The 23,225-nt window shown below is 46.6% G+C and overlaps 1 protein-coding gene across 2 annotated transcripts in view; it reads right to left on the reverse strand.

Moving 5' to 3' along the window:
* The window catches only part of AVPR2 (arginine vasopressin receptor 2), a 152,899-nt gene that overhangs the window by 46,441 nt on the left and 83,233 nt on the right, over positions 1 to 23,225 (reverse strand). Inside the window, exon 2 of one of the 2 annotated variants that reach the window (XM_069748427.1) lies at positions 4,852 to 4,955. The exons of the other annotated variant lie outside the window; for it this stretch is intronic. Within the exon in view, the coding sequence (XP_069604528.1) occupies positions 4,852 to 4,955 (104 nt within the window). The remainder of the gene's footprint in view (positions 1 to 4,851; positions 4,956 to 23,225) is intronic. 2 annotated transcript variants of the gene reach the window in all.

Here is a 23,225-nt window from a genome sequence, read left to right on the forward strand (position 1 = left end):
CATCGCTCTGATAACGTGTACAGCACTGCAGCCAATCAGTGAGCTTGGTGGCTCGTACCGTCTACTAGGACAGAACCGTTAAGGTTCTTTTCAACATCTCATATAATTGACAAATTTTCGGGATAAATGTTCGACATCTGACTGCATCTTTAATGCAGCATGAAAATTGTAGTTTTGTCCGGTATTGCAGCTCAGTGCTATTAAAGTGGGCTGCGGAGATCAGGTGCTTCAACACCGTCTATTGGAAGTGGTTATCCTATAAGTCAATATTGACCCTTTCATGGGCCTGGCCCCATGACAATCAGGACACTGAAACCAGAATGTCCATTTGCATTCAGCAGTTTTTTTCCCCTTCATTAGTGCAAACTATTGGTTGGCTTTGATGGGGGTCTAAAATGTCTCCTTAAAGAGATGGTGTAGATTAGTGTAGGGAGACTTATAGGCCATGCAAAGCTCCATAGGAAACTGATACTGAAATGACTTACTAGGGTATAAAGACAGGATTTTTCCAATTGAGAATCATTTTTTTGAACAATGTATTAGTAACAAACATTTGTTGATCAAAAATACTCTAACCCGCTGGACCCCTCAGAGATTAATTACTGAACCTGGGGAGGGTGAGTAAAGTTACTGGGAGGCATCTCCACTTTATGGTTGTATCATTGCTTTGTAGATGTAAAGATAAGAAAACAATGAATTTGGGCATGTAGGGACAAGGTGAGGATCCTCGGCTCTTTTTCCCCCCAAAATGGCGTCGCCTCTTTTTTTTTAACGGAATTTAGGGTGAGTTTATTAGAACAGAATCCAATGTAAACGTTAAGGTCGCTGTAGTTCTAGCCCGATGCAATAATTAGGTATCTGTTTTGTATTGTAAATTACAATAGGAAAATGTCAATTACTCGCATCGTTCTCCTAAATAAATGAATAATGATGAAATACATTTTACAATCTGCCATCATCACGTCTCAGATAATCTGATGTCTGGAAACAAACATTAGCCGAATGGCTGATCATTAACGCTCATTGTTTTACATCTGCCTTACAAATTAGAGATCCTACAAATCCCATGGACTTTCCCTTGGTTAAGCAGAACAAACAATCCCTTGAGTTACTCATGTGTCACGTTATCAGCAGTTATTATCTATCCACAGGATACATGATCACTAGGCCCCCCCAATTACAAGAATGGGGGTCCCACAGGTCCTGGCGCGAATGGAGAGGTAGTGAGCATTGTGACCACTGCACCAAAACCGCTCCATTCACACAAGGGACTCTCCAATTCTGTGGATAGGTAATATATGTTGCTAATAGGACGACCCCTTTATAGAAAATGTCTAATTTTGGAAAATCCCTGTAAGCTTTACTCATCCTCACCGGGTCCGGCACTGAGACTGCCCTGCTCCTGGTGTCTATTATTGTCTGCAGCACACAAATGGCTCAGATTGGCTGCAGCACACAAGCTTCTCGGATTGGCTGCAGCGCTGTTGATGGTACATCAGCCCTATAGACAATAACAGACACCGGAATTAGCAGCGAAGATCCAGGGTACGGTGAAAAAGGCACAGTACATGTCAGTAATGAAAATCTCGTTCTTATGAGGGTTAACTGAAATTTAGGACCCCCAAAATCACTAATACATTGAGACAGATGTCCCTGTGCCAGTAGCTCTTCTACATAACAGGAGGACATGACATGTAGGAGAACTGCCTTTGTGGTGAACATGGTGGAAATTGGGAGGATCTTTGCTGGGAAAATTAGTGAAAGAATTAGGCAATGAAGCCCCTTCATTCCAATGCTTGGGGGATGGTTTATAGTAGTACTAGTGGTAGGGGTGGTGCTGTTTTGGAAAAAAAAAGCTTTTACCACCTGATAATGACTAATAAATGGTACAATAATCTGACTTCTTTGACTTTTTGGACCTTTGGAAGCCTGATCACCATCGAGAAGCTTCATCATCATCATCATCATCATCATGGTCATCATTCTTCATAACATGTCTCATTGTGTTTACATAGTTATAGACCGATGTATTTCAGTATCATTTTTGATCTACCCTTGTCCCCTTGCCGAAAAATTGTGCAAAAATTTTCAAAATTCCCAATGTCCTAATGAAGCATTAGAAGAGTTAACCAAGCAGTATTCCGCATAAAGGAGTGACTTGTCCCTCTAATTCCACTGCCAAGGCTTGCCCTGATAGCCCACCTCTCCCAGCCGGCAACGTTGCACTATTTTCTTTATCTGATAGAGCGAGTCCTGCACCAGGCCACCCTCCCTCGCACCAGGCCACCCTCCCTCGCACCAGGCCACCCTCCCTAACACCAGGCCACCCTCCCTCGCACCAGGCCACCCTCCCTAACACCAGGCCACCCTCCCTCGCATCGGGTACCCTCCCTCGCACCTGGCCACTCTCCTTCACATCAGGCCACCCTCCCTCGCACCCAGCCACCCTCCCTCGCACCAGGCCACCCTCCCTAACTTCAGACCACCCTCCCTCGCACCCGACCACCCTCCCTCGCACCGGGTACCCTCCCTCGCACCTGGCCACCCTCCTTCACACCAGGCCACCCTCCCTTGCACCAGGCCACCCTCCCTAACACAGGCCACCCTCCCTCACACCGGGTACCCTCCCTCGCACCAGGCCACCCTCCCTAACACCAGGCCACCCTCCCTCACACCCGACCACCCTCCCTAACACCAGGCCACCCTCCCTCGCATCGGGTACCCTCCCTCGCACCCGGCCACCCTCCCTCGCACAAGGCCACCCTCCCTAACTCCAGGCCACCCTCCCTCGCACCCGGCCACCCTCCCTCGCACAAGGCCACCCTCCCTAACTCCAGGCCACCCTCCCTCACACCCGACCACCCTCCCTCGCACCGGGTACCCTCCCTCGCACCTGGCCATCCTCCTTCACACCAGGCCACCCTCCCTTGCACCAGGCCACCCTCCCTAAGACAGGCCACCCTCCCTCGCACTGGGTACCCTCCCTCGCACCTGGCCACCCTCCTTCACACCAGGCCACCCTCCCTCGGACCCGGCCACCCTCCCTAACACCAGGCCACCCTCCCTCACACCAGGCCACCCTCCCTAACACCAGGCCACCCTCCCTTGCACCAGGCCACCCTCCCTAATACCAGGCCACCCTCCCTCGCACCAGGACACCCTCCCTCGCATCGGCTACCCTCCCTCGCACCTGGCCACCCTCCCTCGTACTTCCAGCTGTCCCGTTAGAGATTTTATGATGTTGTGTCTCTGGCTCAGAGATTAGAGATTACACCTGCTGGCTTCCAGCTTCCTTTGATGTGTTAGGCTATGTGCACACGTTGCGGATTTTGCTGCGGATCCACAGCGGATTGGCGGTTGCGGATTCGCCGCAGCTTTCCATGCGTTGTACACAGGGCCGTATTTAGAGCTTCTGCTGCCCTAAGCACTTTTAGTGCTGCCTCCCCCATTGGTGAGTTTGACACTATCGACAGTGACTTTGGCCTTTTGCAGCAGATCCAGAAGTTTTTCCACATCTGCCGTGTTACGGATCACTCACGGCAATACTGCATTCGGCCACATTCATTCCCTATTCATTGTCCGCCCCCCACCTTTGTAATGTATGTCTGGCCTGCTGGTTTTCTATTGGCCTGTCCTCTGTATCTCTGCGATACATTCTGTGTCCTGTGAGAAAAGTGTTGTCAGACTGGAAATACGTGGAGAAGCAGTGATCTTTTATATGTGCCCATGTAACCAAGCAATTCCAGCCAGCGTCCTTCATTCAGACTCCAGCCAAAGCAGAGTGGACCTCCTGAAACACGGGGTGGTACTGAAAGAGGTACTCCAGCTTGGTAGACCCCGTTACAGCGGTACTTGCAGCAATGGAAAAAAAAACGCTGCTAGCAGCGTTTTTTGTCTAGCCGCAAATGCAAAACCACAAGTGCCGCACATGTCCACATGTAGCCATCACTACCTGTCCCTGCACCTTGCTAGCTCATCCCTAACCATCCCTCCCTGACCTAAAACTACACTATAAAGCTTTAGAAAAACAATATATTAATTGACATATTCCTCTGATAATGAGGGCTCCAGGCTACGGCGTAGACTAGGACGGGCAGTCTCCGGGTCTCCATTCTCTCGCTGCGCACATCCTCAGTCCCTGCCTCACTGCCTGTGCTGCACTGTGCACAGACATCCCTCCACCAGACACGGTAATCACCGCTCACAGTAGCATACCGGCAGAGGTGTATCTAGGTTTTCTGGCACCCGGGGCAAGAATTCAGTTTGGCGCTCCCCCCCCCCAGGTCATATGCGATTTGCACACTTAGTCATGTACCCACGAGCTCCTCTCCCTAATGCTCTCAATATTCAGTGAAAAACTGAGAGAAGCAGAAGAGAAGCTCGTTGTCACAGGACCACAAGTATGAAAATTGCATATGAGTGAAGTGTCTATGTGATGACTACTGGAACCTGCAGAGCTTAATCCTGACATCGCAGCTTCTGAATTCTCACAACTAATGCACTGCACACTTTTATGATTCTCCCTTGCCGGTGGACGGTCATGTCAGCACAAGCATGTGATTTGTATACTTCTGACCACATTTCGACTAGACGTGCCCGGACTCTCTCAGTTCATTTTCATTGAGTGAGGCCACACATGTCTAGTCAGCACGTGACCACATGTATTGTATGTAAATTGCCGGCACAAGAGAATCCTGACAGCGTGCAGTGCGCACTGTGAGAAGTCAAAAGTCTGCAGTCACAAAGGATGACTGCAGACTCATTACAAACCTGGACATTCCCTTTAATGCTCCTAACAAAAATAAAAGCATGAGATAGTCAGTATCACAAATAACATTTACATCCAGGTACCTTATAGATGACGTCGCCTCTGGAGCCGTTCTCCTTCTTTTCACAGCCGTCTCTGCAGATTTCCATCTTCTCTGCTCTTTTGTAGAAAATCTCCACATGATGCCCTTAAAGATACAAGTGTCATTATAATGCTCCTGAATAAAAAATTGCCCCTCACTATATTGTCTGCACAAAATATGACCCCCACACTGTCCCTCTTATGGTACATGCTCTTCACACTGACCTCTCCTTTCCATACCGGCCCCCCTCTTCACACTACCCTCTCACACTGTGTCCCCCCTACAGGGCCCAGTATTTATATTGTACTCTCATCACACTCCCCCTCCTTGGTATACTGTCCCCTCCTGGCTGTGCCCTTATACTCTCCCCCCATGCTACGAACCCACTACTCAGTTTCTATTCTGTGCCCACTCACTTTTCTCCCCCCATACTGTCTCCTCACACTATTCCCCTCCCTCCTCATACTGTCTCCTCTCACATCCCCCTGTTCACCATACTGTCTCCTCATATATTTACCCCCTCACTTTTATACTGCCTGCTCACCTGACTCCCCATACTGTGTCTGCACACATCCCATCACCTCATGGCTCAGCTCCCCCCCCCATCTTGTATGCATGGCTCAGCTCCACCTATCTTGTATGCATGGCTCAGCTCCCCCGATCTTGTATGTATGGCTCAGCTCCCCCCATCTTGTATGTATAGCTCAGCTCCCCCCCATCTTGTATGCATGGCTCAGCTCCCCCCAACTTGTATGTATGGCTCAGCTCCCCCCATCTTGTATGTATAGCTCAGCTCCCCCCCATCTTTTATGTATGGCTCAGCTCCCCCCCATCTTGTATGCATGGCTCAGCTCCCCCCATCTTGTATGTATGGCTCAGCTCCCCCCATCTTGTATGTATAGCTCAGCTCCCCCCATCTTGTATGTATGGCTCAGCTCCCCCCATCTTGTATGTATAGCTCAGCTCCCCCCATCTTGTATGCATGGCTCAGCTCCCCCCCCATCTTGTATGTATGGCTCAGCTCCTCCCATCTTGTATGTATGGCGCAGCTCCCCCCATCTTGTATGCATGGTTCAGCAACCCCCATCTTGTAAGCATAGCTCCCACATCCTCCTTCGTCCTCCTTCTCCTCCCCAGTCCTCCTTCTCCTCCCCCGTACTCCTTTTCCTCCCCGTCCTCCTTATAAGTATCTAGTAAAGCAGTAAAGACTGTTTTTAGCATTGCTGTTTCCTCAGATTGTTAGCTCTTGTGAACAGGGCCCCTGCTACTCGGTTGTAGTGTTAATGTATTACTTTCTAATATGTGGCGTTTTTTGTACATGTCCTTTCTGAATTAGTAAGTGCTGTGATGTGTTGGCGCTGTATAAGATTATAATTCGTAAAAATAAAGGCATGTTGCAAGCACTGTGCTAACACACACACACACACACACTGTACACACACGCATACTGTACACACTGTACGCTGCGAAAGCACATACACAACACAACCCATTGAATTCAATGGGATTCCGCAATGTTGTGCTAATGCTGCCTATTTTTCCGTGGCGGAATTGTATCGCAGAAAAATACACAGCATGCTTATTCTTTGTGCGGAATCGCGATGATTCCACACACATGGGAATGCATTGATACGCTTACTTTCCGCATGGGGCTATGACCACCATGCACAAAGTAAGCGGATCATGTGCGGATGGCACCCGGGTGTGGAGGAGAGGAGACTCTCCTTCAGGCACTGGGAATAAAAAATAGTTCTAATACTCTCCTTCTGGCGGCCCCCGCATCCAGCCCAGGCCTTAGCGATGCTCCCGGCAGCTCCCGTTCCCAGTGATGCATTGCACAACGACCTGTGATGACGTAGCGGTCTCGCGTGATGCTATGTCATCTGGGGTCATTGTAGCGAGGTATTGCTGGGAACGGGAGCATTGCGGGGATTTTTATTTTATTATTTTTAACATTCTATCTTTTTACTATTGATGCTGCATAGGCAGCATGAATAGTAAAAAGTTGGTCACACTTGTCAAACACTATGATTGTGTGACCATACTACAGATCGCTTGGAAAACGCTAGTGTTAACGGGAAAATGCATGTGAATTCCGCATGCGTTTTACCCACGGCAGGGAGTTGAGGAATTTCCGCGGAAATTTCCGCGGCAATTCAGAATGTGTGCCTAATGCTTGCAGTCTGGGGGCACTTAAAGGGAACCTGTCACCCCCCTGGCATTCTTAACTAAAAGAGCCACCTTGTGCAGCACTAATGCTACATTCTGTCAAGGTGGCTCTTTTATTTGGCGTTTGCCCCAGACTTACAAAAAAAAAAAGGTGCCGCCCCCGCATCCTGCCGCCCTAGGCACGTGCCCTCACGTGCTTAGTGGCAAATACGGCCCTGGTTGTACAGTACCATGTAAACCTATGGAAAACAAAAACTGATGTGCACATACTGCAGAAAAACACGCGCGGAAACGCTGCGTTGTTTATTCCGCAGCATGTAAATTCTTTGTGCGGATTCCACAGCGGTTTACACCTGCTCCTCTATAGGAATCCGCAGGTGTAAAACACAGGTGGAATCCGCACAAAATCCGCTCTGAAAACGCGGTCAATTTGCGGTAATTCCACAGGTAATCCACAGTGCGGTTTACCTGTGGATTTACAAAAACAGGTGAGGAAAAATCAGCAGAGATTCAAACTACGTGTGCACATCCCCTCACTCCAGGTGGGATCCAAGCCTGAATTTGGGTAAATGTCATGAAATATGAATGTGAGACCCCCTGTAGTGACAGCTCGTATTTTGCGTGCCGTCAGCTTGCTAAGCTCTCTGCCCATAAAACCCATTATTTCAGTCTCGCTTTTCGCATTTGCCAACATTTGAAAACCATTTTCAAGGACACTTTAAAGTCGTGGAGGTTAATCTGTTCTCGGCGTGGTGTACAGGAAACTCTGGGAAGACGAATGATAAGGTATAATACCTAAATGGACACGCAGGATGTGACTTTGGATTTCTTGTTTGTTCAATTCTTAGGCCGGCGTCACACACAGCGTAAAACAATACGGTCCGTATATTACGGCCGTAATACGCTGAAAAGTCCCCCAAAAAATGGTCCGTTGCTCCTCCGTAGGCAGGCTGTGTCAGCGTTTTTTGTGCATGGCATCCTCCGTATGTAATCCGTATGGCATCCGTACTGCGTGGTTTTCTCGCAGGCTTGCAAAACCAACATACCGCTATAGAAGTGATCCATGTGTCCCAAAAAGAAAAGAATATATATATATATATATATGTCAGTAGACACATATATGTATATATATTAATACTTATTCCAGCGCTATACAGCTTGAAAGCCGGTAATTCAATTACCGGCTTTTTCTTTCTCCTTCATAAAACCCGACATGATTTGAGACATGGTTTACATACAGTAAACCATGTCTTCTCTCCATTTTTTTTGCAGATTCCACACTACTAATGTCAGTAGTGTGTATCTGCAAAATTTGGCCGTTCTAGCTCTTAAAATAAAGGGTTAACTGGCGGAAAAAATTGCTCCCGCGCAATTTTCTCCGCCAGAGTAGTAAAGCCAGTGACTGAGGGCAGATATTAATAGCCTGGAGAGGGTCCACGGTTATTGGCCCCCCCCTGGCTAAAAATATCTGCCCCCAGCCACCCCAGAACAGGCACATCTGGAAGATGCGCCTATTCTGGCACTTGGCCACTCTCTTCCCCTTGTAGTGGTGGGATATGGGGTAATGAAGGGTTAATGCCACCTTGCTATTGTAAGGTGACATTAAGCCTAATTAATAATGGAGAGGCGTCAATTATGACACCTATCCATTATTAATCCAATTGTAGTGAAGGGTTAAATAAAACACAAACACATTCTTTAAAATTATTTTAATGAAATAAAAACAATGGTTGTTGTAGTATTTTATTCAACGCCCAATCCAGTCACTGAAGACCCTCGTTCTGTGAGTAAAGAAACATAATAAACCAACAATATACTTACCCTCCGCAGATCTGTAACGTCCAACGATGTAAATCCTTCTGAAGGGGTAAAAACATTTTGCAGCAAGGAGCTGTGCTAATGCAGGCTGCTCCTCGCTGCAAAACCCCAGGGAATGAGGCTAAAAATAGATCAATGATCTATATTTAGCATCATTTGCGGTGAGGCGCCCTCTGCTGGCTGTTCATAGATCGTGGGAAATTACCTAGAAAGCTCCCTGGCTCCCTGGCTTTCTAGGTAATTTCCCACGATCTATGAACAGCCAGCAGAGGGCGCCTCACCGCAAATGATGCTAAATATAGATCATTGATCTATTTTTAGCCTCATTCCCTGGGGTTTTGCAGCGAGGAGCAGCCTGCATTAGCACAGCTCCTTGCTGCAAAATGTTTTAACCCCTTCAGAAGGATTTACATCGTTGGACGTTACAGATCTGCGGAGGGTAAGTATATTGTTGGTTTATTATGTTTCTTTACTCACAGAACGAGGGTCTTCAGTGACTGGATTGGGCGTTGAAGCTTTACATGAACACCCAAGCCTTACACTATGGCTGGTCCGAATAACTATAGCAATTGTTACCATCCACCTCTCGTGTCTCCCCTTTTCCTCATAGTTTGTAAGCTTACGAGCAGGGCCCTCACTCCTCTTGGTATCTGTTTTGAACTGTATTTCTGTTATGCTGTAATGTCTATTGTATGTACAAGTCCCCTCTATAATTTGTAAAGCGCTGCGGAATATGTTGGCGCTATATAAATAAAAATTATTATTATTATTATTATTATACTACAACAACCATTGTTTTTATTTCATTAAAATAATTTTAAAGAATGTGTTTGTGTTTTATTTAACCCTTCACTACAATTGGATTAATAATGGATAGGTGTCATAATTGACGCCTCTCCATTATTAATTAGGCTTAATGTCACCTTACAATAGCAAGGTGGCATTAACCCTTCATTACCCCATATCCCACCGCTACACGGGAATGGGAAGAGAGTGGCCAAGTGCCAGAATAGGCGCATCTTCCAGATGTGCCTGTTCTGGGGTGGCTGGGGGCAGATATTTTTAGCCGGGGGGGGCCAATAACCGTGGACCCTCTCCAGGCTATTAATATCTGCCCTCAGTCACTGGCTTTACTACTCTGGCAGAGAAAATTGCGCGGGAGCCCACGCCAATTTTTTCCGCCAGTTAACCCTTTATTTTAAGAGCTAGAACGGCCAAATTTTGCAGATACACACTACTGACATTAGTAGTGTGGAATCTGCAAAAAAAATGGAGAGAAGACATGGTTTACTGTATGTAAACCATGTCTCAAATCATGTCGGGTTTTATGAAGGAGAAGGAAAAAGCCGGTAATTGAATTACCGGCTTTCAAGCTGTATAGCGCTGGAATAAATATTAATATATATACATATATGTGTCTCACTGACATATATATATATATATACCTATTCTATGTGTACACATTTATTATATCTATTGGACTGTAAGCTGTCAGTGTGATTTTACTGTACACCGCACTGAATTACCGGCTTTTCTCTCTAACAGCGCTGCGTATTTCTCGCAAGTCACACTGCTTGTCCGTGTGTAATCCGTATTTTTCACGCTTCCATAGACTTTCATTGGCGTATTTCTTGCGCAGTACGGTGACAAACGCAGCATGCTGCGATTTTGTACGGCCGTAGAAAGCCGTATAATACTGATCAGTAAAATACGGCAAATAGGAGCAGGGGCATAGAGAATAATTGTGCCGTATTTTTTGCGAGTTTTACGGACGTAGATTCTGCGCTCTTACGTCCGTAAAACTCGCATGTGTGACGGCGGCCTTAGATAAAGTGACTGTGCTCAGAATATAAGAAAACATATCTGGTTTGTGCAGACACAAGCTATTCATCCCCCCTATACAACTAAGCATTCACCAGCGGCAATAGCCATAAACATGTGTAGCATTAAATAGGTTGAAGTGAAGTTTTAACTAACCTTTACTATAAATTTGCAGGGGATCTTAGCCACTGAGCCAGTGTAGGTTCAAGGGTATTAGTCATGTTGGGAGAATGCGTGGTGATTTCTTAACAACTGGTTACATACAAAAAGTTTATGATAACTTAACCCCTTCATGACCCAGCCTATTTTGACCTTAAAGACCTTGCCGTTTTTTGCAATTCTGACCAGTGTCCCTTTATGAGGTAATAACTCAGGAACGCTTCAACGGATCCTAGCGGTTCTGAGATTGTTTTTTCGTGACATATTGGGCTTCATGTTAGTGGTAAATTTAGGTCAATAAATTCTGCGTTTATTTGTGATAAAAACGGAAATTTGGCGAAAATTTTGAAAATTTCGCAATTTTCACATTTTGAATTTTTATTCTGTTAAACCAGAGAGATATGTGACACAAAATAGTTAATTAATAACATTTCCCACATGTTTACTTTACATCAGCACAATTTTGGAAACAAAATTTTTGTTTGTTAGGAAGTTATAAGGGTTAAAATTTGACCAGCGATTTGTCATTTTTACAACGAAATTTACAACACCATTTTTTTTAGGGACCACCTCACATTTGAAGTCAGTTTGAGGGGTCTATATGGCTGAAAATACCCAAAAGTGACACCATTCTAACAACTGCACCCCTCAAGGTACTCAAAACCACATTGAAGAACCTTATTAACCCTTCAGGTGCTTCACAGCAGCAGAAGCAACATGGAAGGAAAAAATGAACATTTAACTTTTTAGTCACAAAAATTATCTTTTAGCAACAATTTTTTTATTTTCCCAATGGTAAAAGGAGAAACTGAACCACGAAAGTTGTTGTCCAATTTGTCCTGAGTACGCTGATACCTCATATGTGGGGGTAAACCACTGTTTGGGCGCACGGCAGGGCTTGGAAGGGAAGGAGCGCCATTTGACTTTTTGAATCAAAAATTGGCTCCACTCTTTAGCGGACACCATGTCACGTTTGGAGAGCACCCGTGTGCCTAAAAATTGGAGCTCCCCCACAAGTGACCCCATTTTGGAAACTAGACGCCCCAAGGAACTTATCTAGATGCATAGTGAGCACTTTGAACCCCCAGGTGCTTCACAAATCGATCCGTAAAAATGAAAAAGTACTTTTTTTTCACAAAAAAATTCTTTTAGCCTCAATTTTTTCATTTTCACATGGGCAACAGGATAAAATGGATCCTAAAATGTGTTGGGCAATTTCTCCTGAGTACACCAATACCTCACATGTGGGGGTAAACCACTGTTTGGGCACATGGTAAGGCTCGGAAGGGAAGGAGCGCCATTTGACTTTTTGAATGAAAAATTATTTCCATCGTTAGCGGACACCATGTCGCGTTTGGATAGCTCCTGTGTGCCTAAACATTGGCGCTCCCCCACAAGTGACCCCATTTTGGAAACTAGACCCCCCAAGGAACTTATTTAGATGCCTAGTGAGCACTTTAAACCCTCAGGTGCTTCACAAATTGATCTGTAAAAATGAAAAAGTACTTTTTTTCACAAAAAAATTCTTTTCGCCTCAATTTTTTCATTTTCACATGGGCAGTAGGATAAAATGGATCATAAAATTTGTTGGGCAATTTCTCCCGAGTACGCCGATACCTCATATGTGGGGGTAAACCACTGTTTGGGCACTCGGCAGGGCTCGGAAGGGAAGGCGCGCCATTTGACTTTTTGAATGGAAAATTAGCTCCAATTGTTAGCGGACACCATGTCGCGTTTGGAGAGCCCCTGTGTGCCTAAACATTGGAGCTCCCCCACAAGTGACCCCATTTTGGAAACTAGACCCCCCAAGGAACTTATCTAGATGCATATTGAGCACTTTAAGCCCCCAGGTGCTTCACAGAAGTTTATAACGCAGAGCCATGAAAATAAAAAATAATTTTTCTTTCCTCAAAAATGATTTTTTAGCCTGGAATTTCCTATTTTGCCAAGGATAATAGGAGAAATTGGACCCCAAATATTGTTGTCCAGTTTGTCCTGAGTACGCTGATACCCCATATGTGGGGGTAAACCACTGTTTGGGCGCAAGGCAGGGCTCGGAAGGGATGGCACGCCATTTGGCTTTTTAAATGGAAAATTAGCTCCAATCATTAGCGGACACCATGTCACGTTTGGAGAGCCCCTGTGTGCCTAAACATTGGAGATCCCCCAGAAATGACCCCATTTTGGAAACTAGACCCCCAAAGGAACTAATCTAGATGTGTGGTGAGGACTTTGCACCCCCAAGTGCTTCACAGAAGTTTATAACGCAGAGCCATGAAAATAAAAAAAAAAAATTATTTTCTCAAAAATGATCTTTTAGCCTGCAATTTTTTATTTTCCCAAGGGTAACAGGAGAAATTTGACCCCGAAAGTTGTTGTCCAGTTTCTCCTGAGTACGCTGATACCCCATATGTGGGGGTAAATCACTGTTTGGGCACATGCCGGGGCTCGGAAGTGAAGTAGTGACGTTTTGAAATGCAGACTTTGATGGAATGCTCTGTGGGCGTCACGTTGCGTTTGCAGAGCCCCTGATGTGGCTTAACAGTAGAAACCCCCCACAAGTGACCCCATTTTGGAAACTATACCCCCAAAGGAACTTATCTAGATGTGTGGTGAGCACTTTGAACCCCCAAGTGCTTCATAGAAGTTTATAATGCAGAGCCGTGAAAATAATAAATACGTTTTCTTTCCTCAAAAATAATTATTTAGCCCAGAATTTTTTAATTTTCCCAAGGGTAACAGGAGAAATTTGACCCCAATATTTGTTGTCCAGTTTCTCCGGAGTACGGTGATACCCCATATGTGGGGGTAAACCACTGTTTGGGCACACGTTGGGGCTCGGAAGTGAAGTAGTGACGTTTTGAAATGCAGACTTTGATGGAATGCTCTGAGGGCGTCACGTTGTGTTTGCAGAGCCCCTGATGTGCCTAAACAGTAGAAACCCCCCACAAGTGACCCCATTTTGGAAACTAGACCCCGAAAGGAACTTATCTAGATGTGAGGTGAGCACTTTGAACCCCCAAGTGCTTCATAGAAGTTTATAATGCAGAGCCGTGAAAATAATAAATACGTTTTCTTTCCTCAAAAATAATTATTTAGCCCAGAATTTTTTATTTTCCCAAGGGTATCAGGAGAAATTGGACCCCAATAGTTGTTGTCCAGTTTCTCCTGAGTACGCTGATACCCCATGTGTGGGGGTAAACCACTGTTTGGGCACACGTCGGGGCTCAGAAGGGAAGTAGTGACTTTTGAAATGCAGACTTTGATGGAATGGTCTGCGGGCGTCACATTGCGTTTGCAGAGCCCCTGGTGTGCCTAAACAGTAGAAACCCCCCACAAGTGACCACATTTTAGAAACTAGACCCCCCAAGGAACTTATCTAGATATGTGGTGAGCACTTTGAACCCCCAAGTGCTTCACAGACGTTTACAACGCAGAGCCGTGAAAATAAAAAATCATTTTTTGTTTCCTCAAAAATGATGTTTTAGCAAGCATTTTTTTTAGATTCACAAGGGTAACAGGAGAAATTGGACCCCAGTAATTGTTGCGCAGTTTATCCTGAGTACACTGATACCCCATATGTGGGGGTAAACCACTGTTTGGGCACACGTCAGGGCTCGGAAGTGAGGGAGCACCATTTGACTTTTTGAATACGAGATTGGCTGGAATCAATGGTGGCGCCATGTTGCGTTTGGAGACCCCTGTTGTGCCTAAACAGTGGTAACCCCTCAATTCTACCTCCAACACTAACCCCCCCACACCCCTAACCCTAATCCCAACTGTAGCCATAACCCTAATCACAACCCTAATCACAACCCTAACCACAACCCTAATTCCAACCCTAACCCTAAGGCTATGTGCCCACGTTGCGGATTCGTGTGAGATATTTCCGCACCATTTTTGAAAAATCCGCGGGTAAAAGGCACTGCGTTTTACCTGCGGATTTTCCGCGGATTTCCAGTGTTTTTTGTGCGGATTCCTATTGAGGAACAGGTGTAAAACGCCGCGGAATCCGCACAAAGAATTGACATGCTGCGGAAAATACAACGCAGCGTTTCCGCGCGGTATTTTCTGCACCATGGGCACAGCGGATTTGGTTTTTCATATGTTTACATGGTACTGTAAACCTGATGGAACACTGCTGCGAATCCGCAGCGGCCAATCTGCAGTGTGGGCACATGGCCTAATTCTAAAGGTATGTGCACACGCTGCGGAAAACACTGCGGATCCGCAGCAGTTTCCCATGAGTTTACAGTTCAATGTAGACCTATGGGAAACAAAAATCTCTGTACACATGCTGCGGAAAAACTGCACGGAAACGCAGCGGTTTACATTCCGCAGCATGTCACTTCTTTGTGCGGATTCCGCAGCGGTTTTACAACTGCTCAAATAGAAAATCGCAATTGTAAAACCGCAGTGAAATGCGCAGAAAAAAACGCGGTAAATCCGCCATAAATCCGCAGCGGTTTAGCACTGCAGATTTATCAAATCCGCAGCGGAAAAATCCGCAGAGGACCAGAATACGTGTGCACATACCGAAACCCTAACCCTACCCCTAACCCTACCCCTAGCCCTACCCCTAACCCTACCCCTAACCCTAGCCCTACCCCTAACCCTAACCCTACCCCTAACCCTAACCCTACCCCTAACCCTAACCCTAGCCCTAACCCTACCCCTAATCCTACCCCTAACCCTACCCCTAACCCTAACCCTACCCCTAACCCTAACCCTATTCTAACATTAGTGGAAAAAAAAAATTTCTTTATTTTTTTATTGTCCCTACCTATGGGGGTGACAAAGGGGGGGGGTCATTTATTATTTTTTTTATTTTGATCACTGAGATGTAATCTATCTCAGTGATCAAAATGCACTTTGGAACGAATCTGCCGGCACTGCGCATGCGCCCGCCATTTTGGAAGATGGCGGCGCCCAGGGAGAAGACGGACGGGACCCCGGCAGGATCGGTAAGTATGATGGGGTGGGGGGAGACCACGGGGGGGGGGATCGGAGCACGGGGGGGGGGGGAATCGGAGCGCGGCAGGCGTGGAACGGAGCACGGGGGGCGTGGAACGGAGCATGGGGGGGCTGGAACGGAGCACGGGGGGCTGGAACGGAGCACGGGGGGGTGGATCGGAGTGCAGGGGGGGTGATTGGAGCACGGGGGGGTGATTGGAGCATGGGGGAAGCGGACAAGAGCACGGGGGGGAGCGGAGCACTGGATGGAGGGGAGCCGGAGCAGTGTACCGGCCAGATCGGGGGGCTGGGGGGGCGATCGGTGGGGTGGGGTGGGGGCACATTAGTATTTCCAGCCATGGCCGATGATATTGCAGCATCGGCCATGGCTGGATTGTAATATTTCACCCGTTATAATAGGTGAAATATTACAAATCGCTCTGATTGGCCGTTTCACTTTCAACAGCCAATCAGAGCGATCGTAGCCACGGGGGGGTGAAGCCACCCCCCCTGGGCTAAACTACCACTCCCCCTGTCCCTGCAGATCGGGTGAAATGGGAGTTAACCCTTTCACCGGATCTGCAGGGACGCGATCTTTCCATGACGCCACATAGGCGTCATGGGTCGGATTGGCACCGACTTTCATGACGCCTACGTGGCGTCAAAGGTCGGGAAGGGGTTAAAGGGAATCTATCACCAGGATTTTGCTACCTAATCTGAGAGCTGCATAATGTAGAGGCAGAGACTCTGATTCCAGCGATGTGTCACTTACTGGGCTGCTTGCTCTTATTTTGATAAAATCAGAGTTTTATCAGCAGGAGATTATCACTAGAAAACTAGTACACCTGCTCCTCCATACTCATAAGCTCTGTATAACCACGCCCCCATCATTGATTGGCAGCTTTCTGCCTATGCACAGTGTACATAGAAAGCTGCCAATCAGAGGTGTGGGCAGGGTTATTGTTGTGAATTCTGTGATCAATCTCCCTCCTGTGGTCACAAGTGGTACTGCGGCTTCTGAGTTTCCTTCCTCAGGTGATGAGGTTAAGTCGTTAGGTGCTGCTCTATTTAACTCCACCTAGTGCTTTGATCCTGGCCTCCAGTCAATGTTCTAGTATTGGTCTTGCTTCCTCCTGGATCGTTCCTGTGGCCTGTCTGCTCAGCATAAGCTAAGTTCTGCTTGTGTTACTTTTGTTGCTATATTTTCTGTCCAGCTTGCTTTAATTTGTTTTTCTTGCTTGCTGGAAGCTCTGAGACGCAGAGGGAGCACCACCGTACCGTTAGTCGGTGCGGAGGGTCTTTTTGCCCCTCTGCGTAGTTGTTTGTAGGTTTTTGTGTTGACCGCAAAGCTATCTTTCCTATCCTCGGTCTATTCAGTAAGTCGGGCCTCGCTTTGCTAAATCTATTTCATCTCTGTGTTTGTACTTTCATCTTAACTCACAGTCATTATATGTGGGGGGCTGCCTTTTCCTTTGGGGAATTTCTCTGAGGCAAGGTAGGCTTATTTTTCTATCTTCAGGCCTAGCTAGTTTCTCAGGCTGTGCCGAGTTGCATAGGGAGCGTTAGGCGCAATCCACGGCTACCTCTAGTGTGGTGTGATAGGATTAGGGATTGCGGTCAGCAGAGTTCCCACGTCTCAGAGCTCGTCCTATGTTTTTGCTTATTGTCAGGTCACTTTGTGTGCTCTGAACTTCAAGGTTCATTGTGGTTCTGAATTACCTATTCAGAACAGTACTGGAGGACCAAAGTACTATGCTTCTCAATAGAGGGAAAAAAGAAGTTCTGAGACCATTTTTTTTTCTTTGCACTGTGTTTTGCCTTTTTTCCCCCTAGACATTTGGGTGGTTCAGGACACAGGGGTGGTGATGGACATTAAAGGTCTGTCTTCATGTGTGGATCTTCTCACTGCAAGAGTACAAAATATTCAAGACTTTGTGGCTCAGAATTCTATGTTAGAACCAAGAATTCCTATTCCTGATTTGTTTTCTGGAGATAGAGCTAAATTTCTGAGTTTCAAAAATAATTGCAAACTGTTTCTGGCGTTGAAACCTCGCTCCTCTGGTGACCCAGTTCAACAAGTTAAGATCATTATTTCTTTATTACGTGGCGACCCTCAAGACTGGGCATTTTCCCTTGCGCCAGGAGATCCTGCATTATGTAATATTGATGCGTTTTTTTTGGCGCTCGGATTACTGTACGATGAACCTAATTCAGTGGATCAGGCAGAGAAAAATTTGCTGGCTCTGTGTCAGGGTCAGGATGAGATAGAGATTTATTGTCAGAAGTTTAGAAAGTGGTCTGTGCTCACTCAATGGAATGAATGTGCTTTGGCAGCAATCTTCAGAAAGGGTCTCTCTGAAGCCCTTAAGGATGTCATGGTGGGATTTCCTATGCCTGCTGGTCTGAATGAGTCTATGTCTTTGGCCATTCAGATCGGTCGACGCTTGCATGAGCGTAAATCTGTGCACCATTTGGCGGTATTATCTGAGCATAAACCTGAGCCTATGCAGTGCGATAGGACTTTGACCAGAGCTGAAAGGCAGGAACACAGACGTCAGAATGGGCTGTGTTTCTACTGTGGTGAATCCACTCATGCTATCTCCGATTGTCCTAAGCGCACTAAGCGGTTCGCTAAGTCTGCCACCATTGGTACGGTACAGTCGAAATTTCTTTTGTCCGTTACTTTGATCTGCTCTTTGTCTTCCTATTCTGTCATGGCATTTGTGGATTCAGGCGCTGCCCTGAATTTGATGGACTTGGAGTTTGCTAGGCGCTGTGGGTTTGTCTTGGAGCCATTGCAGTGTCTTATTCCATTGAGAGGAATTGATGCTACGCCTTTGGCCAAGAATAAGCCTCAGTATTGGACCCAGCTGACCATGTGCATGGCTCCTGCGCACCAGGAGGATATTCGCTTTCTGGTGTTGCAGAATCTGCATGATGTGGTCGTGTTGGGGTTGCCATGGCTACAAGTCCATAATCCAGTATTAGATTGGAAATCCATGTCTGTGTCCAGCTGGGGTTGTCAGGGGGTACATGGTGATGTTCCATTTCTGTCTATCTCATCATCCACCCCTTCTGAGGTCCCAGAGTTCTTGTCTGATTACCGGGATGTATTTGATGAGCCCAAGTCCAATGCCCTACCTCCGCATAGGGATTGTGATTGTGCTATCGAGTTGATTCCTGGTAGTAAGTTTCCTAAGGGTCGACTGTTTAATTTATCTGTACCTGAGCACGCCGCTATGCGGAGTTATGTTAAAGAATCTTTAGAGAAGGGTCATATTCGCCCGTCGTCATCGCCATTGGGAGCAGGGTTCTTTTTTGTGGCCAAGAAGGATGGTTCGCTGAGACCTTGTATTGATTACCGCCTTCTAAATAAAATCACGGTCAAATTTCAGTACCCCTTGCCGCTGCTATCTGATTTGTTTGCTCGGATTAAGGGGGCTAGTTGGTTCACCAAGATAGATCTTCGTGGTGCATATAATCTTGTGCGTATTAAACGGGGCGATGAATGGAAAACTGCATTTAATACGCCCGAGGGCCATTTTGAGTACCTAGTTATGCCATTCGGACTTGCCAATGTTCCATCAGTATTTCAGTCCTTTATGCATGACATCTTCCGAGAGTACCTGGATAAATTCCTGATTGTATACTTGGATGATATTTTGGTCTTCTCGGATGATTGGGAGTCTCATGTGAAGCAGGTCAGAATTGTGTTCCAGGTCCTGCGTGCTAATTCTTTGTTTGTGAAGGGATCAAAGTGTCTCTTTGGTGTTCAGAAGGATTCATTTTTGGGGTTCATTTTTTCCCCTTCTACTATCGAGATGGACCCTGTTAAGGTCCAGGCCATTTATGATTGGACTCAGCCGACATCTCTGAAGAGTCTGCAAAAGTTCCTTGGCTTTGCTAATTTTTATCGTCGCTTCATCTGTAATTTCTCTAGTATTGCTAAACCATTGACCGATTTGACCAAGAAGGGTGCTGATGTGGTCAATTGGTCTTCTGCTGCTGTGGAAGCTTTTCAAGAGTTGAAGCGTCGTTTTTCTTCTGCCCCTGTGTTGTGTCAACCAGATGTTTCGCTTCCGTTCCAGGTTGAGGTTGATGCTTCTGAAATTGGAGCCGGGGCTGTTTTGTCGCAAAGAGGTGCTGATTGCTCGGTGATGAAGCCATGCGCCTTCTTTTCCAGGAAGTTTTCGCCTGCTGAGCGAAATTATGATGTTGGCAATCGAGAGTTGCTGGCCATGAAGTGGGCATTCGAGGAGTGGCGTCATTGGCTTGAAGGAGCTAAGCATCGCGTGGTGGTCTTGACTGATCACAAGAACTTGACTTATCTCGAGTCTGCCAAACGGTTGAATCCTAGACAGGCTCGTTGGTCGCTGTTTTTCTCCCGTTTTGACTTTGTGGTTTCGTACCTTCCGGGCTCTAAAAATGTGAAGGCGGATGCCCTGTCTAGGAGTTTTGTGCCCGACTCTCCGGGTTTGCCTGAGCTGACGGGTATTCTCAAAGAGGGAGTAATTGTGTCTGCCATCTCCCCTGATTTGCGGCGGGTGCTGCAAAAATTTCAGGCTAATAAACCTGATCGTTGCCCAGCGGAGAAACTGTTTGTCCCTGATAGGTGGACGAATAAAGTTATCTCTGAGGTTCATTGTTTGGTGTTGGCTGGTCATCCTGGAATCTTTGGTACCAGAGAGTTAGTGGCTAGATCCTTTTGGTGGCCGTCTCTGTCGCGGGATGTGCGTTCTTTTGTGCAGTCCTGTGGGATTTGTGCTCGGGCTAAGCCCTGCTGTTCTCGTGCCAGTGGGTTGCTTTTGCCCTTGCCGGTCCCGAAGAGGCCTTGGACACATATCTCTATGGATTTTATTTCGGATCTCCCCGTCTCTCAAAAAATGTCGGTCATTTGGGTAGTTTGTGATCGCTTCTCTAAGATGGTCCATTTGGTACCCTTGTCTAAATTGCCTTCCTCCTCTGATTTGGTGCCGTTGTTCTTCCAGCATGTGGTTTGTTTACATGGCATTCCAGAGAACATCGTTTCCAACAGAGGTTCCCAGTTTGTTTCGAGGTTTTGGCGAGCATTTTGTGCTAGGATGGGCATTGATTTGTCTTTTTCCTCGGCTTTCCATCCTCAGACAAATGGTCAAACTGAACGAACCACTCAGACCTTGGAAACATATCTGAGATGTTTTGTTTCTGCTGATCAGGATGATGTGTCCTTTTTGCCGTTGGCTGAGTTCGCCCTTAATAATCGGGCCAGCTCGGCTACCTTGGTTTCGCCGTTTTTCTGCAATTCTGGGTTCCATCCTCGTTTCTCTTCAGGGCAGGTTGAGTCTTCGGACTGTCCTAGTGTGGATACTGTGGTGGACAGGTTGCAGCAGATTTGGACTCATGTAGTGGACAATTTGACCTTGTCCCAGGAGAAGGCTCAACGTTTCGCTAATCGCAGACGCTGTGTGGGTCCCCGACTTCGTGTTGGGGATTTGGTTTGGTTGTCATCTCGTTATATTCCTATGAAGGTTTCCTCTCCTAAGTTTAAGCCTCGTTTCATTGGTCCGTATAGGATTTCTGAGGTTCTTAATCCTGTGTCTTTTCGTTTGGCCCTTCCAGATTCTTTTTCCATCCATAACGTATTCCATAGGTCATTGTTGCGGAGATACGTGGCACCTATGGTTCCATCTGTTGATCCTCCTGCCCCGGTTTTGGTGGAGGGGGAGTTGGAGTATATAGTGGAGAAGATTTTGGATTCTCGTGTTTCGAGACGGAAACTCCAGTATCTGGTTAAGTGGAAGGGTTATGGTCAGGAAGATAATTCCTGGGTCTTTGCCTCTGATGTCCATGCTGCCGATCTTGTTCGTGCCTTTCATATGGCTCATCCTGGTCGGCCTGGGGGCTCTGGTGAGGGTTCGGTGATCCCTCCTCAAGGGGGGGGTACTGTTGTGAATTCTGTGATCAAGCTCCCTCCTGTGGTCACAAGTGGTACTGCGGCTTCTGAGTTTCCTTCCTCAGGTGATGAGGTTAAGTCGTTAGGTGCTGCTCTATTTAACTCCACCTAGTGCTTTGATCCTGGCCTCCAGTCAATGTTCTAGTATTGGTCTTGCTTCCTCCTGGATCGTTCCTGTGGCCTGTCTGCTCAGCATAAGCTAAGTTCTGCTTGTGTTACTTTTGTTGCTATATTTTCTGTCCAGCTTGCTTTAATTTGTTTTTCTTGCTTGCTGGAAGCTCTGAGACGCAGAGGAAGCACCACCGTACCGTTAGTCGGTGCGGAGGGTCTTTTTGCCCCTCTGCGTGGTTGTTTGTAGGTTTTTGTGTTGACCGCAAAGCTATCTTTCCTATCCTCGGTCTATTCAGTAAGTCGGGCCTCGCTTTGCTAAATCTATTTCATCTCTGTGTTTGTACTTTCATCTTAACTCACAGTCATTATATGTGGGGGGCTGCCTTTTCCTTTGGGGAATTTCTCTGAGGCAAGGTAGGCTTATTTTTCTATCTTCAGGCCTAGCTAGTTTCTCAGGCTGTGCCGAGTTGCATAGGGAGCGTTAGGCGCAATCCACGGCTACCTCTAGTGTGGTGTGATAGGATTAGGGATTGCGGTCAGCAGAGTTCCCACGTCTCAGAGCTCGTCCTATGTTTTTGCTTATTGTCAGGTCACTTTGTGTGCTCTGAACTTCAAGGTCCATTGTGGTTCTGAATTACCTATTCAGAACAGGTTATACACAGCTCAGCATTCAAAGAACTGCTACATCTCCAGATGAGAAAACCGCAGAAACAAGCCTAGTAAGTGATACATCGTTGGAATCAGGGTCTCTGTCCCTACATCATGCTGCTTAGAGGGGGTGGTAAAAACCTGTCAATCGTGCTACTAGAAGCGGTTATTCCAGTAATTAAAATAGTTCATTATATAGTAGAAAACTACACTGCTCAAAAAAATAAAGGGAACACTAAAATCCCGCATCCTAGATATCACTGAATGAAATATCCCAGTTCTAAATCTTTATTCATTACATAGTGGAATGTGTTGAGAACAATAAAACCTAAAAATGATCAACGTAAATCACAACTAATATCCCACGGAGGTCTAGAGTTGGAATGATGCTCAAAATCAAAGTGGAAAATGAAGTTACTGGCTGATCCAACTTCAGTGGAAATGCCTCAAGACAAGGAAATGATGCTCAGTAGTGTGTGTGGCCTCCACGTGCCTGTATGATCTCCATACAATGCCTGGATATGCTCCTGATGAGGGGGCAGGTGGTCTCCTGAGGGATCTCCTCCCAGACCTGGACTAAAGCATCCGCCAACTCCTGGACAGTCTATGGTGCAACGTCACATTGGTGGATGGAGCGAGACATGATGTCCCAGATGTGTTCAATCGGATTCAGGTTTGGGGAACAGGCGGGCAAGTCCATAGCTTCAATGCCTTCATCTTGTAGGAACCGCTGACACTCCAGCCACATGAGGTCTGGCATTGTC

This window comes from Ranitomeya imitator, chromosome 2, assembly GCF_032444005.1.
Source record: "Ranitomeya imitator isolate aRanImi1 chromosome 2, aRanImi1.pri, whole genome shotgun sequence".
Classification (NCBI taxonomy): Eukaryota; Metazoa; Chordata; class Amphibia; order Anura; family Dendrobatidae; genus Ranitomeya; species Ranitomeya imitator.